This window comes from Lepidochelys kempii, chromosome 27 (assembly GCF_965140265.1).
Source record: "Lepidochelys kempii isolate rLepKem1 chromosome 27, rLepKem1.hap2, whole genome shotgun sequence".
NCBI classification, from domain to species: Eukaryota; Metazoa; Chordata; order Testudines; family Cheloniidae; genus Lepidochelys; species Lepidochelys kempii.
In genome coordinates, this window is record NC_133282.1 from 17332171 (window position 1) to 17349512 (window position 17342).

Here is a 17342-nt window from a genome sequence, read left to right on the forward strand (position 1 = left end):
CCAATGGGCAGCGGAGACTGCGGGAACTGTGGGATAGCTACCCACAGTGCAACGCTCCGGAAGTCGACTCTAGCCTCGGTACTGTGGAAGCGCTCCGTCGAGTTAATGCACTTAATGCACTTAGAGCATTTTCTGTGGGTACACACACACTCGAATATATAAAACCGATTTCTAAAAAACCGACTTCTATAAATTCGACCTTATTCCGTAGTGTAGACATACCCTAGATTGGCACTAAGAACATAAGAATGGCCATACTGGGTCAAACCAATGGTCTATTGAGCCTAGTATCCTGTCTTCCAACAGTGGCCTGTGCCAGATACTTCAGAGGGAATGAACAGAACAGGGCAATTGTTGAGTAATCCAATACTGACTGAGTCATCCATTCCCAGCTTCTGGCAGTTAGAGTTTTAGGAACACCCAGAGCATGGGGTTGCTAATAGCCATGGATGTACTGATCCTGCATGAACTTATCTAATTCTTTTTTGAACCCAGTTATGCTTTTGGTCTTCACAATAACCCCTGGCAACAAGTTCCGCAGTTTGACTGTGCATGTGAAGAAGTATTTCCATACGTTTGTTTTAAACCTCCATGAATTTATTCAATTCTTTTTTGAACCCAGTTATATTTTTGGCCTTCACAGCATCCTCTGGTAGTAGTGAATGCCACCGGGAGACTCTGCCTTGTGTGAAGCAGTACTTCCTTATGCTTGTTTATTTATTATTTGCTGAGTGCCACAAGAGTAGTTGGTACATTAAACTAAAAGATGAAGACATGGTCCCAGCCCCGAGGAGTTTACAATCTACACTGAACAATCAGAACAATACCAGTGTGAAATGTGCTGGATAATCTGGGATTGAAGTACATGACCACTAAGAGATGCAGATGTATTTTCTCTTAATTTAATTCTCTTGCTTTAAGTATAACGCCATCAACTACTGCAATGTATAACTGACCCATTCCTATATACTCTGTGTGAGGATGAGTTGATATTTGCATCTGAAATGTATAGCAACAAAAAGTGTGTTAAAGGAAAATACTTCCCAGCACAGGTTTCTGATTGCATCAGGCAGAAATAAAGTTTTATTAGAGACACTTTTCACTGGAAGGCAGATTACCAATCTTGGTACAGATTGTCAGAACATTACAGAATGGAATTACAGAATGGAAAAAGCAAGTAGTAATAGGCGGGAAAGTGGCCCATCTGAACAGCTCTGATGGACCCCCTATGGATTGATGGCAGCAGCGTTGAATAACTCTTAGGAGCATTTCTCCTTGCTCTTTGTTTAGGCATGCAGGAAATGTGGTGAGTTCGCTCTAGCTTTGTCTGAAGTTTGCTCCAATGGATGGTGTTCGGCTGGAGGATCATCGGCATGTCTGGTTAATCAAAGGATTTTCTTGAGTATGCTGTTGAGAGAGAGAGAGGGAACCATTACTTTGTTTAGTGGGGTGGGGGGAATCTCTTTGCACTACCGTTTAGCACACAGAAAACAGGCTGGGGACAAATGCTAGGACGGCTGTAAGTACTCCAGAGCTTTATTTAAAAAGTGTATTTTTGATGGGTTTCTGCAGAAAGTAAATGAGATGAAGAAAACCAGCTGTGGTTGTAATTAAATGTGTGTTTAGGGCAAAATTCTGCTCTCAGATGGGCACTTACACCTTCTATTGAAAAAAACAGGAACTGAGCACACATCTGAAGGGAGAATTTGGTCTTTAGTTTTCATAGCATGGTAAAATGTCTTTTTAAAAATACATCAGTAATCCACCATGAATTGAAGCATCTTTCAAAAATGCTCTTTTATCTGCAGTTCTGTTCTACCTATGGTCCCCCTCTCTGTTTTTCTGTTGTTTCCCACCACGCTGCTCTATAAGCATCATTCTCTCTCTCTCTTTCTCTCTCTTTTTCTCACTCTCTTTCTGTCTTTTCCTCCTTTCTCTTTCAGACACACACACATGCGCACACATACATGTTACAGGATCTTCCTCCAAGTTCCACCATTCCTATTCTCCTCTAGTTCACAGTTTGTTTATATTACCTACTTTTTACTCCCACACTACTCCTTGTAACTTGCATCTCCCAAATTGCAAACTTCCTCTGTAGCGGGTGCAGAAACTTCGCCTCTGTACTTTTGAGGTCCCACCCCCAACCAACAAGTATCATTATTGCCATGTCCAAATTGAACCTCATTCAGCTCACTCTCACTGGGGCTCTGTGACACCCAGATAATGGAAAAGAAAGAGTATTTGGCCTGGTTAAAAATGAGGTACAGAGCAGTGCAGTGTACCAGTTGCATGGCAATGATACTGCAGTCCAATTCACCTCAGTCTCTGCAACAGCCTCACATATATTTTGAAGAAAAAAGAGACTTAATAAAATGTTGCAGAGCCCCACACAAGGAATCCTTTGAGCCAAATGAGCAATTAGCCTACTGTTTGAATGAGAGTGTAAAGAACAAGGAAACAATTATCCTTAAAACAGTTCTTACCATAGCTTTCACCAGACTTGCATGGCTGAGAAGCTGAGTGGCCAAAGGAAGATGAATAGGAGTGGGAAGAACTACTACTAGCTCCTGAAATTCTTTCTCCTCCTCCAGTTATACCACACGATCTTCCTCCTGTTCCGTCCCCTGTGGAAATGTCACCTCCTCTTCCTCCTCCTGTGCTAACTCCAGTATAATGGACACTCTCTCTTGTTTCTGTTCTGCCTCCTGATCCTCCACCTCCAATGATGCTTCCTCCTCTTTCACCTCCTCTTCCTCCTCCTGTGCTACCCCCATAAGTAAGGCTACTTCCTCCAGTTCTGCCTCCTGATCTCCCACCTCCAATGACTCTTCCTCCTCCTAAAGAAGCGCCAGCTCCTTCTCGTGGAACACTGTAAAAGGAAAAGAGAAAAGTGAATGAAACAACAAATCGTTTCACAAAAGGAGACCCACACACTGAAGATGCATGGAAGCCTGGCCAGCACTCTTCTTCCGGTCCATTACCCAGCACCCTCAACCCCCAGGGCCAGTGCAGATCATCAAGAAAATGACACTCAAATCCATCTCCCCGCCAACCTCACGTCCACAGGCTGAATTTTCCCATGACCCTGCTCAGAGATTTTTTGCCTGATTCGGTTCTGCTGCCAACCAGTTCTGAAAGCCTACTATGTCACTGATATCCAAAGTTGAAATGCATAAAGCTAACTAATTTTTGCTTGCTTCATGGTATGGGTTAAGACCAGTCAGAATTAGGCACAGGCCAACTGCTTCAGGTAAAATAAAAAATAACCTCAATTTTCACCAGAACTTCAAACTAAAATTCTTCTCTATTTTCACTGCTGCCTCTGTACTTACCAGCTTCTTCTAGAATCAAAACTAAGAAAAGAATGAAAAAAAGGTTCTTTTCATGGTATTTCCTGCCCAGCCCAAAGTAGTACAGCAGAAGAATAATTTTTAAATTATGGTTATACCCGTACGATTTCTGTTCCAATTCTAAAGTCCAAGAATGCCATGAGTTTTGGAGCACCCTATGGTTTATGAAACAAATCTCCAGATATTTTCAGGATCACTCAGTGGCATGAAATTAGCCCCCATTCCTTGCAGGTTTTGTGGCTGCAGAATCTGTTGTACCAGTTCTTTACCCTGCATGATTCTCTTTGTTCCTAAGTACTATAATTTGCACTCAGGAATTACCAGCATTGAGGTTTCATGTAATGCCCTGATATCTCAATAGTTTACATACCTAATGTCTTGATGTCCTTCATCAAGCAGATGCCGATACTGAGCGATCTCCTGTTCCAGCTGGTTCTTGATGCCAAGGAGCAGCCTGTACTCTTGATTCTGATTATCTATTTCACATCGGATACTTGCCAGTTCTTCTTCCACAGAGACAATAAGGCCCTGGATCTGTTGCAGCTGTATGTTGTAGCGATCTTCTGTGTCAGCCAAGGAGGACTGCAAAGATTGTACCTGAGAAGTGAACAGGAAGAACAGGGTCTGTAGGAATGTGGCAAGTTTAACCTATTTTGATGCAGGAAACTGGGATTCTCCAGGGCAAAAAGTACAAAGCAAATTCTTCACAGCAACAGATGTACCAGCCATCTCACCCTTTACTAAAGGAGCACTAGCTATGGCTGGTCTCCTGTCATGCCTGTAATCTATGTGTCCTGCTCCATATGTCAGATACAGAAGCAAATGCTGTTACATACCGTGCTGAGGTAGGACTGCAGCTCAATTTCCACGTTCTGATAGTCACGTCTCAGCTCTGTGACCTGTTTGTTGCTTGACTGTATGTCCTCACCACTCGAGTGGACTTCTCGATTAACTTCTGTTATCTGAAAAATGCAAATACAGAATCGAGATGTTTTAGCTTTAATTATAGGGTGAATATGGTGAATTTATCATCATGAAAGCATCTAAAAAAATAAGTAAATCTGGCTAGAGGCTGAATGAGTTGGTGAGGTTCTGTGGACTGCAATGTGCAGGAGGTCAGACTGGTTGATCATGATGATCCCTTCTGACCTTAAAGTCTATGAGTCTGAGTCTATGAGTAATGTAAACTGGGGACTGTGTAAACTTTCCACACACCGTTCTGCAATGCCAATGCACCCCAGGCCTGGTTTGAATTCCCCTTGCTATATAATACAGAGATTCCACATATCTTTACCAGTTCACCTCAGGGAAATGTGGTCTAGATAAAATTACTAAATGGGGGATGCACAGCTGGTTGAAAGACCGTACTTAGAGAGTAGCTATCAATGGTTCGCTGTTAAATTTGGAGGGTCTATGTAGTAGGTTTTTCAGGGGTCAATCCTGGATCCAGTGCTATTCAATATTTTCATTAGTGACTTGGATAATGCAGTGGAGAGAGTGCTTATAAAATTTGCAGGTGACACCAAGCTGGGAGGGGTTGCATGGGGAATAACTGTTTAGATGGTGATAGTGGTGAAAAATGCCTGGGGGTTCTAGTGGATCACAAATTGGATCTGAGTCAACAATGTGATGCAGCTGTGGTAAAAGGCTAATATCATTCTGGGGTGTATTCACAGGAGTGTTGTATGTTAGACACGGGAGGTAATTGTCTCCCTCTACTCTGCACTGTTGAGGCCTCAGCTGGAGAACTGTGTCCAATTCTGGATGCCCCACTTTAGGAAAGACATGGACAAATTTGAAAGAATCCAAAGGAGAGTGTCAAAAATGGTTAAAGGTTTGGAAAACCTGACCTCTGAGGAAAGGTTAAAAAAAACTGGGTGTGCTTTATCTTAAGAAAAGGAATCTTGAGGGAGGACCTGATATCAATCTTCAGATATGTTAAGGGCTGCAGTAAAAGTTGATCAGTTGTTCTCCCTGTCCACTGAAAGTAGGACAAGAAGTAATTGGCTTAATTTGCAGCAAGGGAGATTTAGGTTAGATGTTAGGTAAACTTTCTAACTATAAGGACAGTTAAGCTCTGGAATAGGCTTCCAAGGGAAGTTGTAGAATCCCCATCATTGAAGGTTTTTAAAAACAGGTTGGACAAACACCTGTCAGGGATAGTTTAGGTTCACTTGGTCCTGCCATAGGTGCAGGGGGCTGCATCTGACTTCTCAAGGTCCCTTCCAGCCCCACATTTCTATGATTCTATGAATTCTAGCTTGCAGCAAACCCTTTCACTCCAGTTCTGAACTTCTCATGCTAAACTGTCAGCATAATTTAAAGATGATCTGCATTAAGTAACGTGCACAATTGTCCTACCACTATTATACCTGTGTGTGCTAATAAAATATGTCAAGTCTTTTTGTGAGAGATATAGTTATAGATACTGCAACTTACCTTGGTTTCATACCATTTTTCCACCTCTCTACGGTTGTTCTCAATGACATGCTCGTATTCGTTTCTCAGGTCATTTAGCACTTCTGTCAGATTGCAGCCTGGAGTAGCATTGACCTCCACATTAACATCACCACTGGTCTGTGGTTGCAGTCCTTTAAGTTCCTGCAATGAAAACCCAGGCCCCCCAGAAACAAACAAATACCTCATTCTGAGCTCATATTTGTAGCAAAGAAGGTTTGGACGACAACCTTCCCACTGCCAACACAACCCTTTCTCATGTGGCCTGATTCTGACATTCACCCCTTATGTTTCACAAGACCCTCCTCTGTCATATGCCAGGAGAGGAGCAGGATCCACACTTTTGACTCCCTAGTTAAACAACACAATGGCCAACACTGTTTTACTCTGTGAAAGGGCCAGTTTTGAATGCTCAGCCCCAACTCTGCCTCCTGTGGGGTGTTTGATTTCCAGTGTGTTGTGGACCTTGCATGTTGAGTGTTCATTATGGTAGTGAGTTTATGCATCACATTTCTTCCGTGAAAAATATTTTCACAAGAAGTTTAAATATTTCCTTGTGGCTTTTACATACATGAAATCTATTGTTTTCTTCCATGGCTTCACCAATGAATTGAATTTGGAGAATGAAAGCTGCTCATTTCCCTAATCTAGTTTGGTCTAACATTCGAAGTAGACTTCACCTGGCCATCCCTTTCCTGAACAAGAATGTACCTGCTGAAGTCAGTGAGAGTGGTGGGCAATCAGTACCTCTGAAGATCAGGCCCAGGATGTCTCAAGTTAGACACTCAAAATCAGTGGGCAAAATTTGGTGACTAGTAGCCAAGGAAACTCTTTGAATATTGAATTTTCATTAATTATTATTTTTATGGGGGGATTTTACCTCCTCATGGTTCTTCTTGAGAGAAATCAGTTCCTCCTTCAGGGTTTCAAACTCTAACTCCAGGTCAGACCTGGTTAGGGTCAGCTGGTCCAACAGAGGGCGTAAGCCACTAATATCACCTTCCACAGTCTGGCGGAGACCCAATTCAGTCTCATATCTAAATCACAGAAAGGAAAGTCAGTAACCATGGAGCCAGAGGAATACTAGGTTAGTATTCTTAGCACTATCAGGTTTCTTTGCGAACAGGTCCTCATCACCTAGTTGCCTTTTTCTACCTTATTTTAATCTATTTGCTTATTCCTGATTCTCTTTCAATTTTTATTGACTTTACGCTGTTTTAATCCCATTGGCTGCAATGGAACCTCTCCTGATTAACATTGGGGTAGGTGAGTACAGGCTGACCATCTGACCTATTAGTTCAATGTCATGGACTGGATTTTTAGTACAATTAAGCACTCCTTCCTCAGTCTTTTCCATGTTCCCACTCACTGTAGGCATTGTACAGATATCACCTACCAGTGTATCCTGTTATCAGTGAGGAATCATCAATTTTTTGTTCAGTTACCATGTAAAACTATGGGTCAGATCCTCAGTGCGTAAAAATCAGCAAAACCCCATTGTTGTCAATGGCGCTACACTTATTTATACCAGCTGAGGATCTGATTCTAAATTCATAATACCTAAGAAACTCAAGAAAAGTTTTGGGTGACAACGAACTGAAGTCCTTGGAATGCTCCTCTTCTAAAGCATCTCTAGAGAAAAATGATAACGTAAATCTTAAAAAGCCAGTGGTTCCTGGAGTACTTCTCTTTCCAATAACATCTTCTGTCATGTAGTTGGAACTAAAATACTGTAACCCCCTGTATGAATTGCTTTGGATAGTGGATTCATGGAACTGATGTGAAGAGGTGGAAATGACTGGGTCAGGCAGGAAGGAAGAGAGATACTCACTTCAGTTTAAAGTCTTCAATAGTCATCCTAGTGTTATCAATGTTCAGAATGATCTTGTTAAGATCCACAGATGAATTAACAATCTGAAAAAGAGGTGACAGATGACATCCAGCCCCAGAGATGGGGGGACGGGGGGTCTTGCCCCTGCTTGTGAACGCCGGAGTCCTGCCCCCTTTTTAAAATATATAATTTTAGCAAAAACAGTTCAGCTATTTCTCTAGACAAGGTTAGGTAAAATACAGTGTTTTGTCTATGTAAAAAAAAAGCTCTTACTAACATTTTGTTGAGTTTAGCACCTCCATCTTTTGGAATAGAGACTTTAAATTTGGCAGGAGGGTGTACCCTGGCATAAAAGACATACCTTTTGCTGACTCTGTAAATTTACAATCAGCCCCAAATTGGAAAAGTTATTTGCCTGTGAAAATCTGAGATTGCACATGCTCAGTAAATACTTGTTAGAGTTTAGTAAAGTCTCTGAAGTTTCCATCTGCACAGGTAACCTTAATGCTGGCATGTCCTAATTTTTGATTGCTTGTATGTAATCTCATATTACATGAAATATTTTACCTGCTGTCTGCCTAAGTAGCTGTGCATAATCTCAAAGAGAAGCCTTTATAATTAATAGAACTTGTCTGAAAAATAATAGCTTACCTGATTGTTAAGGTCTTCAATTTCTCCATAATAGTGACTGTAGTCGTTTAATGTAGCAGTTGGACCTAGCTTCTGATACCATTCTTTGATTAAATTCTCAAGATTAGCATTTTGTTCTTCCAAAGCTCGCACGCTATTCAGGTAAGAAGCCAGGCGGTTATTAAGAGTCTGCATGGTTATCTTTTCGTTGTTGGAGAGGATGCCAGTATCATCGCCACCAAAGCCAACGCCTCCACCAAAGCCGATGACTCCACCACAGCCAACACCTCCACCAAAGCTGCCACCTCCATAACTGCCATCAAATCCCCCAAAGCCACCACAACTTGATCCAAAACCCCCTCCATAACTGCCGCTGCTTATTCCCCCTCCGTAACTGCCACTGCTTATTCCCCCTCCACAACGACCAATGCTTATTCCCCCTCCATAACCACATCTGGAACCTCCTCCACCATAACTTCTACCAGAAAAGCTTCCACCACTGGTTATCCTTCTAGAGGAGCTTGAAGAATGCCCACCACCACCTCCACCTCCAACAACTGAAGAGGAGGTAATCGTAGTCTTAGTGCTACGACTCATAGTGATAGCAGTAAAGTGTCCAACCCAAAGCCCAAGTTTAGTTGCACAGCCTGATAAAGACTCAGACTGTAAATTTTTGATGTCCTCCGATTTCTATTTATACCTTACACATTGGGTGTCACCATTAGGGTGTTTCCTCTTCCCAGGGCATTTGGCAACCGTATTGCTGATGCCAACAATAGTTTGCCCAAGGGATTTTTTTAAATATAAAGACAATCAAGCACACATTGCTGATTTTTTTCAGTGTGTCTTTGTTTGAGACAAACAAACGTAATTTCAGTGGGATGGATGTATTAATGTGGATCTCTGTGTTAGATAGTGCAGTGCTTTACCTCACTCATCCCATTTGTACCTCTTTCATCATAGCAAGAAGGCTTCTGTAGTCCAATAAACTGCAAAAGGCAACTACTGGATAGTGTCTCTCTAATGGGCATGGTCAATAAAGTTCTTTTCCAAATTCCATTTCCCTATATGAAATAGAGAAAATTAATCCTAATTCCCTCCAATTTAGGTTGGGTATTTATTTATTCTTTTTGTTTGCTCTGATTGTTGTTGATAACTACTGTTATAGAATGTTACTGTTCTCTTTTGTATTTTCATATTCTGTATATTTCCATTTAAATTCTGCTCATATTTTTGTCTCAGTGGGCAAAACATTGCAATATATTTTTACTATTGAAGCTATTAAACTTGTCTGGAATGTGTATTTAGCTTCAAGAATCCCGGTACCAAGACAGTTAATGTTCATATCAGAAGTCTATTCCAAACAATGCATCAGTATTAATATTTTTAAATCATCAACTTTTCTTTATGAAGAAAACTATACAAAAGCCCTCCGAATATTACAGAGAAAGAATAATTACAGTTTATTTGCAGCAAAGAGCTCTTCAGCATATACCTCTTAAGCTGTTCTTGTCTAGGAGAGTGATATTCACTATGAAATCATAATAAAATCAATTGTACAGTAATGTTATTAAAAATTAATTGCAGTGCAGTGAAAAGCTGTATTAAGCTGAAGAGTTTTCATAAACCAAAGTGTGGTAGAAAGTGTCAATTCCATCTATGATTAGAGTGTTATGTATTCTCATAGTAAAGAGATCTTAGAGAGTCTGAAATAGTATCCAGGGAAAATGTTGGAAGTCCCATAATTTGAATCAATTACAATTATACTGGACAAACCACTAGAGAAGATACTTTATGGAAGAATCTTGCTCAGATCCTAAAGGGGTATGGACCATAAGACCTATAGGACTTTTTCATCTTAAATTTCTAAATCTGTGCTAAAGTAGGGAATCAAAAGATGTGGGTCGCTTCAAAACTTCTGCCAAGCATGCATGTTGTAGCAGTCTGTGGAGAGGCAGTACCCCCAAACAATCCTAATATTTTCACTGAGTGTTTGGACACCAGCACTGTTTCTGAGAAAGCTAAAAGAGTATTCTGAGTATTGTCATGGAAATGGCCAACCAACACTGAGTATAACAGCTTGCTTCCACAATCAGCTTTTGTCTCCAAAAAGCATTTGTCTGATGGTATGAATTGCTGTCAACTGATTAATTAATTTTTTCCTTTGCCAGATCCAGAACTCAACCCCACTGCACCCCAGAAGTCTGTTTTTGTGAGATTTCCAGCCCATATTTGTATACATACGAGGTTTAGTAAATTCAGGTCAACATCCAAACCCTGGATTGCTTATCTGAAATCAGCCTCTAAACCTTGTAAGATTCACCTATCAGTACTTCTTGTGATCTTCCTCACGTGGATTAAACCTGAGAAAAGCATAAATCCTCTGGCAGGTGTGGTTTGAGGAAACTGGACTGTTTTTGCAGTATCAAGTGTTGGATATTACTGAATTATTTTTAACACTATCCTGCCTTTGTGATATTTTGTGATTGCTGGTTTAGTGAGTTGTGATGCTGTTGTGAGATTTAGCAATTGGTATGGACACAATATTTTCACCCCATGCTCCCCCTGCTAAGACCACAGTGAGACATACCTAGAGTGTCATCATCATTTGTCCTTGTATCTCTGATGGCCCATTTTGCAAGCTCTCCATGGATTTGCAAATGTTACCCTGACTATGCAACCTGTTTGGTTTGCTGCAAGTCACTGCTCACAAATTGCCATCTGTCACAATGTGCAAGGTTCTTTTTCAAGATATCTTTCTGCGTCTTCATTTCTGGCTGTTTTTAATTTAACAAATCATTATACAACATTTTCTTTCTGAGCTTAGTGGGTGCCATCTGCGACATGTCCTGTCCAATAAAGCTGTGCTTTTGTGTTTGCTTGATTGCTCTTTATGCATTCTCTTTGCAGAAGCTCACTGTTTATTATTTTGTCTTGCCATTTGTTATGCATAATAGCTTAATGGTGATGAAATATTTTATTTTCCTTGATAAGATGATAACTTGTCCTTGTTGCACAGATGGAGAGCAAGGTGGCAACCTACAACAGAGTAAATGTAGACTTTGGTCTTATGTGTGATACCCTACTGGTGCATGACTGAAAAATGCAATTTGCCATATGCAAAATCTCTTTTCTGTGTCTTTTTTTTATTCAGGTAACATATTTTTGGTCAGTGAGGGCCCTCTTTGACAAAATTCCATAAGGTAACTAAAATCAGTTAACACACTGAGTTTCCCACCACTAATTCTAGTGCTGTGTCTTATATATGCTTTCCCAGGTGCAAGGCAGTACATTACTTTCATTTTATCAGACCTATTTTATTGGCTTAGTAATGAACTGAAGGTTCTCTGGAGTGTGTGCAACAAGAGCAAAAGTATTTGCATCAAGTTCTCTGATATAACCTGGTCACTTTTATGAAGGCTTTCAGTCTCCTCAAGTTAAAGAACCTGCATCCTTTCCCCTCCTCCTGTCCTGTATGATGTTTTTTAGATTGAAAACTCCTCAGGGCAAGGTCTTGTCTGTCTATAAATGCCCAGCATATTTTGGGGGGCTGTAAAATAATAATAAATTATAAAGATTTTAAAATGTTTTAAATTCTTTTCCCACAATATAAAATGGATACATAATTCTAAAAAAATTAAGAATTTCACAATGAAGTATTTAATATAATTACAAGAGACCAAAATATGAGATTTTCAGACATGAGATTTCCCTAGTACTCTTTTTAAAATCCCTAATAACACTCCATCCTACTTTCAGTACTTTAGTCTCAGAGGCTCTTTTAGTCCCACTCTAATACTTAAAAATTCTCATCGGTTATATTGAAAGATGGAACAAAAGTATGAATTTTTGCTTCTTGAACTTCAGTAACTTTTAAATGGTATACCTGTGGGGTTTTCCTTTTTTTCTTTCAATATTGCTATTATTTCATTATCATCACTTGAATTCTAATGCTTTCTTTTCATTAATCCAGCGGTGTTTATTTTGGTGTAGCAAAGGTCTGCTGCCGTTTCCATTAGCTACTCATCCAGTCAACCCATAATAGTGGCAGTCAGCTCCTTCTTGGTCACTGAAGTCACTTAAAAGGAGACATGTCTCAGCATTTGGGGGTCTTTTGATAGCTTCATCTAATTTGCTGTACAAATTTCCCTTTTTTCTCATTGCTATTAGTCAAAGTACATGCATTGTACAGTGCACTGCACGAAGCATGGCCTTTTTGTTAAAGTGGCAATTATGTGTCATACACCACACACTTATTCCTAGAGTTGGTCAGAATTTTTCCCCCACTGAAAATTGACTTTTTGTCATATAAAAACAATCAGTTTTCAGTCACATATTTTCAGTTTTTCAATGAAAAACCTGTGGAAATCAGACACTTTCTATGAATATTTTAATGTAGTCAAAATCCCGTTTTTCCATCGAAGAAAACTTTTGATGGCAGATTTTCAGCCAGCCCTACTTTTCCCATTTCTAAACTATCAAGTTATTAAATGAAGTTATTTCAAAGTTTAAATCCAGTACTAGCAGGTTTGGGTTCCTGTGATTTCCTCCACTAGGTAAGCTCTCAATCGCACACAAACTTTGGTTAGTTCAATCTTCTTGGGAAGTCACTTAATGCAGCAGTATCTGTATGGTTATATGTTAATTGTTTGAAAAACAGGGCACACTTTCTCTCTGGCAGAATCAATCTTTCCTATCCTGAGCTGTTTTGATGTTTCAAGACACAACAATAATCATTACTTTTGATCCATTTTTGTTCACATAAGTAACTGCAAAATGGATGACCTAAAAGCCGTGGTTTTCTGGGGTGCCTAAAGGACACACTGACAATTTTGAGGGCAGCTTTTCTAGTCCCTTTTTTTCTTTTTATCTTTGAGGAGCACTGTGATTCTGATACAGTTATGCTCTTTACCCGTCCAAGATGCACTAAATGCTGTAGCTATTTTCAAGTCCAGTGCAGAAAGACCAACGTTCTGGATTGCCTGCATACAAATTCATGATTACTACTGCCAGCATTACTAAGGGCTGTCTACACTACTGCTTAAGTCGATGTAACTTACGTCAGTCAGGAGTGTGAAAAAGACACACACCCCTGAGCGAAGTAAGTTACATCAACCTAAGCACTGTCCACACTGGCACTATGTCTCCCACTGACATAGCTTCCATCTCTTGTGGAGGTGGAGTAATTATGTTGACAGCAGAGTGTTCTCCCGTCAGCATAGGTCATCTTCACCAGATGCTCATGCAGCTGCGCCAATATAGTGCAGTAATGTAGACTTGCCTGAAGTCTGCAAAGGATTCAGATCTTATGACATAGCTTTACCACTAGTTTATTGCCACCACTGAAACTAGCTGTTAAATCTACATGCATGTGATGGATTTAAAATGATGTTGATTTCCTTTGACTCTCTCTCACTCTTTGCCTCTATCCCAGGCCCCAACAGTACATATCAACGAGAGAGCTGGTGAGCATCAGACCAAAGACAAAGTCCACAAACAGTTAATCCCATTGTGTACTTCACCACAACCCAGAGACCCTTAATTTAGGCAGTTCATGAGGCTGTTGTATACAAAATGGACTTGCAAAAAAAATACACCGACGCTTGTGTGTCTGTCCCAGGAAGTTAAATATGTACCAGGATATCCAACCACGTCTAATATTTTATGGCAAACTTTGTAAACCTTTCTGCTGTTATATTTGACAGTCTCTTCCCCCCAACTGTTACCAGAAACTTCTGCTTGAAAACAGGATTTTTTTTATTGATTTTGCTTAGGAATCTGCCCTAGCTGTTCATGTCCAGCTAATTTCATAATAATCTGTGAAATCATGATAATTTCCAAAGGACCTTACTCTGATATTCCAAATAGGAAATTATGATTGGAAATAAATATTTGAAGTAAATAAGTCCCTAAGCAACCAAGATGCCCTGCTCATAAAAAGAGTAGGGAAAGCACCAGGAAATACATGATGGAGATGGATGGTTTCTAAGGAGAAAGTTTGCCGGTTTACCATCAAACTAAAGAATGTTCCCCCTTTTCTTCCGTTTTTCCCCCCTTGTAGTCCAATAAGGGAGCAGTTTTCTCAGCAGGAAGTATTTCTGTACACTTACACATGTACTGACGAATTAGATCAGCCTAAGAAATAATGGGATTAATTTAAATCTTCTCTAGGCAATTTGAAATGTGTTAACAAAATTAAATTGATTCTTTCAACTGCAGAAAGCAAATTATTCTGAGAGTGAAGGGTTTTTGCAGGACTGTGTGTGCTAATTTATTTTTGCCTACGACTGTTCAGAAGATCTTGCTCCAACATGTATTGCGGCAAGCTTATTGAGTAACTACTAGAAACATCAGATACATTCTGCAAATTGCAAGACTTGATGCTCACAAGATGAGAGCTCATAATGCTGATTAATCAAAATGAATGCAGATATTGTGCAAGGTTCTCCACACAGCTCTGTCAATACTACCCACACTTCACCTACAGCAGTCCCTCTATTTCCAGCTATGGTATCCCACACAGCTCTGCTAATGTACTTAATTCCTGGCCTTCAATACTTCTGCTTTTCTAGTCCTGTGTCTATGCACAGCTTTGCCTGCACTGTCTGTGCTATTCCAGATCTGGATTTCCCATACAACTTGGCCAGTGCACCTCAGTAATAACCCAAAGCAGGCCTTGCTATTCTGGGATAAAAAAACAATCTGAAATAAAATTTGAGAGGTTGGCAAGCTATGCTCCTGGGAGCATAAAATATTAAATCTGCCTGGCTTGCTCTGGCTTTGTTCATGCTTCAGTAGTCCTCAGATTCCCTCTCTAGGTAATTTAAGTGGGTATTCATTAGATTTTATTGTTTTACTTTCAGGATATAAAATACATTATTTAATGATGCACTCTAATTTTATAATGTGTCTTTACTACAGCTGCTATACAAAGACACAGCAGTTCTACATGATGTGTGAGAACAGGTGTGGACATTAGGTAAGGAGGAAAGTACTGCCAAAAGTGTTGAGTTATAGTACGTTCACATAGCATCTTCCCTCCTGAAATTCTTCTGCAAACTGTATATTATTATAATCATACTAATTGCAAGTATAACTCCGAATGGTTCAGCATCATTATTTGACAGGGTTACTGACCTAGTGGATGGGGGGAAGTAGTAGACTTGATATATCTTGATTTTATTAAGGTTTTTGACAAAGTCCCACATGACAGTCTCATAAGCAAACTAGGAAAATGTCATCTAGATAAAATTATTGTAAAGTGGGTGCACAGCTGGTTGAAAGACCATACTCAAAGAGTAGCTATCACTAGGTCACCGTCAGATTTGGAGGGTGTACCTAGTGGTTTTCTGTAGGGGTCTTTCCTGGGACCAGTACTAGTCAATATTTTCATTCATGACTTGGATAATAGAGTGGAGAATATGCTTATACAGTTTGCAGTTGACACCAAACTGGGAGGGATTGCAAGCATTTTGGAGAACAGGATTAGAATTCAAAAACAACCTTGACAAATTGGAGAATTGGTCTGAAATCAACCAGATTAAATTCAGTAAAGACAAGTGCAAAGTACTTCACTTAGGAAGGAAAAATCAAATGTGCAACTACAAAATGGTAAGTAATGGTCAGATGATAGTACTACTAAAATGATCTGGGGGCTATAGTGGATCACTAAATAAATATGAGTCAACAATGTGATGCAGCTGCAAAAAAAAGATAATATTTCTGGACTATAGTAACAGAAATGGCATTTGTAAAACATGGGAAGTGATTGTCCCAATCTACTTGGCACGTGTGAGGCCTCACCTGAAGTACTATATCCAGTTTTGGGTGCCGCACTTTTCAGAAAGATTTAGATACAATGGAGAGAGTCCAGAGGAGAGCAACAAAAATGATAAATGGTTTTGAAAAGTTATTTGACCAATGAGGAAAGGCTAAAAAAACTGGACGTGTTTAGTCTTAAGAAAAGAAAACTGAAGGAGGACCTGATATAAGTCTTGAAATATCTTAAGGGCTGTTATAAAGAGGACGGTGATCAATCAGTTGCTATGTCAACTGAAGGTAGAACAGAAAGCAATGGGCTTAATCTGCAGCAAGGGAGATTTAGGTTAGCTATCAGGAAAAACTTTCTAATTATAAGGGTAGTTAAGCTCTGGAATAGGCTTTCAAAGGAGCTGTGGAATCCCCATCTGTGGAGGTTTTTAAGAATAGGGTGGGTGAACACCTGTCAGGGATGATCTAGATTTACTTGGTCTTGCCTCAGCACAGGGGTCTGGATTTGATAATATCTCAAGGTCCCTTCCAGCCCTATGTTTCTATGATTATAACACTTTGCAAAATACAATATATTAATATTGATAAAATTTCAGTTAGTGCTAGTTCAGGAGTTTGTCACATGTAATATTTATAGCCATCTGATCTCAGACAGTTTAGTGTTCAGCTATCTACTGAGTTCTCTTCCCAACAGCTTCCAACCCTGCAGGTTGTGTTATGCCTGTTCTCACTTCCAACTCTATTATAATGAGGTTCTGCTTTAAGCAACAGTACACCCTGGCTCAGGATGGCTGGTCTGTAATGAGGAATTGGGCCCACCTCAGCTGTGACTAAACAGCTGCCTCCCAGATGATGCCATCATGTGAGAGATCAGGTGATAGCTTGAAGATCACCACCAGCAAGGCAGGCAGGCATCTGTATTATATCCTGGCCAAGGGGAAAAGGACATGATTGATATATTTCACTTGTGTTAAAATAAAACTGAGTCCCTGATGAAAAGGGACTAGAATCCTATGACTAGAGATTGTTCCTTGGTTTATAGGCAAGTGCGTTAGCCCTTTGGCTTATATCTCTGAAATAAAAGGAGGCAGTTGGGAACAGAGAGGAAGACAGAACTAACAGAGCCAAGAGACTATATAGGGCTAGAGGGAGAGCTAAAACTAGAAAATACCTAAGAAGGGATATAAAGATGAGGAGCATGATTTTGTAGTAGATAGGGAAACAGTGAAGGTTTTACTGAACAGCTGATATAATCATGTTTGTATTTTAGGGTGAGAATATTAACAATGCTTAGCATTTAG

At 40.0% G+C, this 17342-nt stretch overlaps 1 protein-coding gene and 1 long non-coding RNA gene across 3 annotated transcripts in view; one reads left to right on the top strand and one right to left on the bottom strand.

Annotated features, from left to right (window-relative positions):
* The window catches only part of LOC140903888 (uncharacterized), a 342875-nt gene that overhangs the window by 243968 nt on the left and 81565 nt on the right, over positions 1 to 17342 (top strand). The window lies entirely within an intron of this gene.
* Positions 1327 to 8868, bottom strand: LOC140903878 (keratin, type I cytoskeletal 42-like). The gene is made up of 8 exons (XM_073325796.1): positions 8293 to 8868; positions 7642 to 7724; positions 6691 to 6847; positions 5793 to 5954; positions 4190 to 4315; positions 3724 to 3950; positions 2487 to 2872; positions 1327 to 1407 (listed from the first exon to the last, which is right to left on the bottom strand). Exons 1-8 carry the CDS (start codon positions 8866 to 8868, stop codon positions 1382 to 1384), a joined length of 1743 nt encoding a protein of 580 aa, XP_073181897.1. The 3' UTR covers positions 1327 to 1381.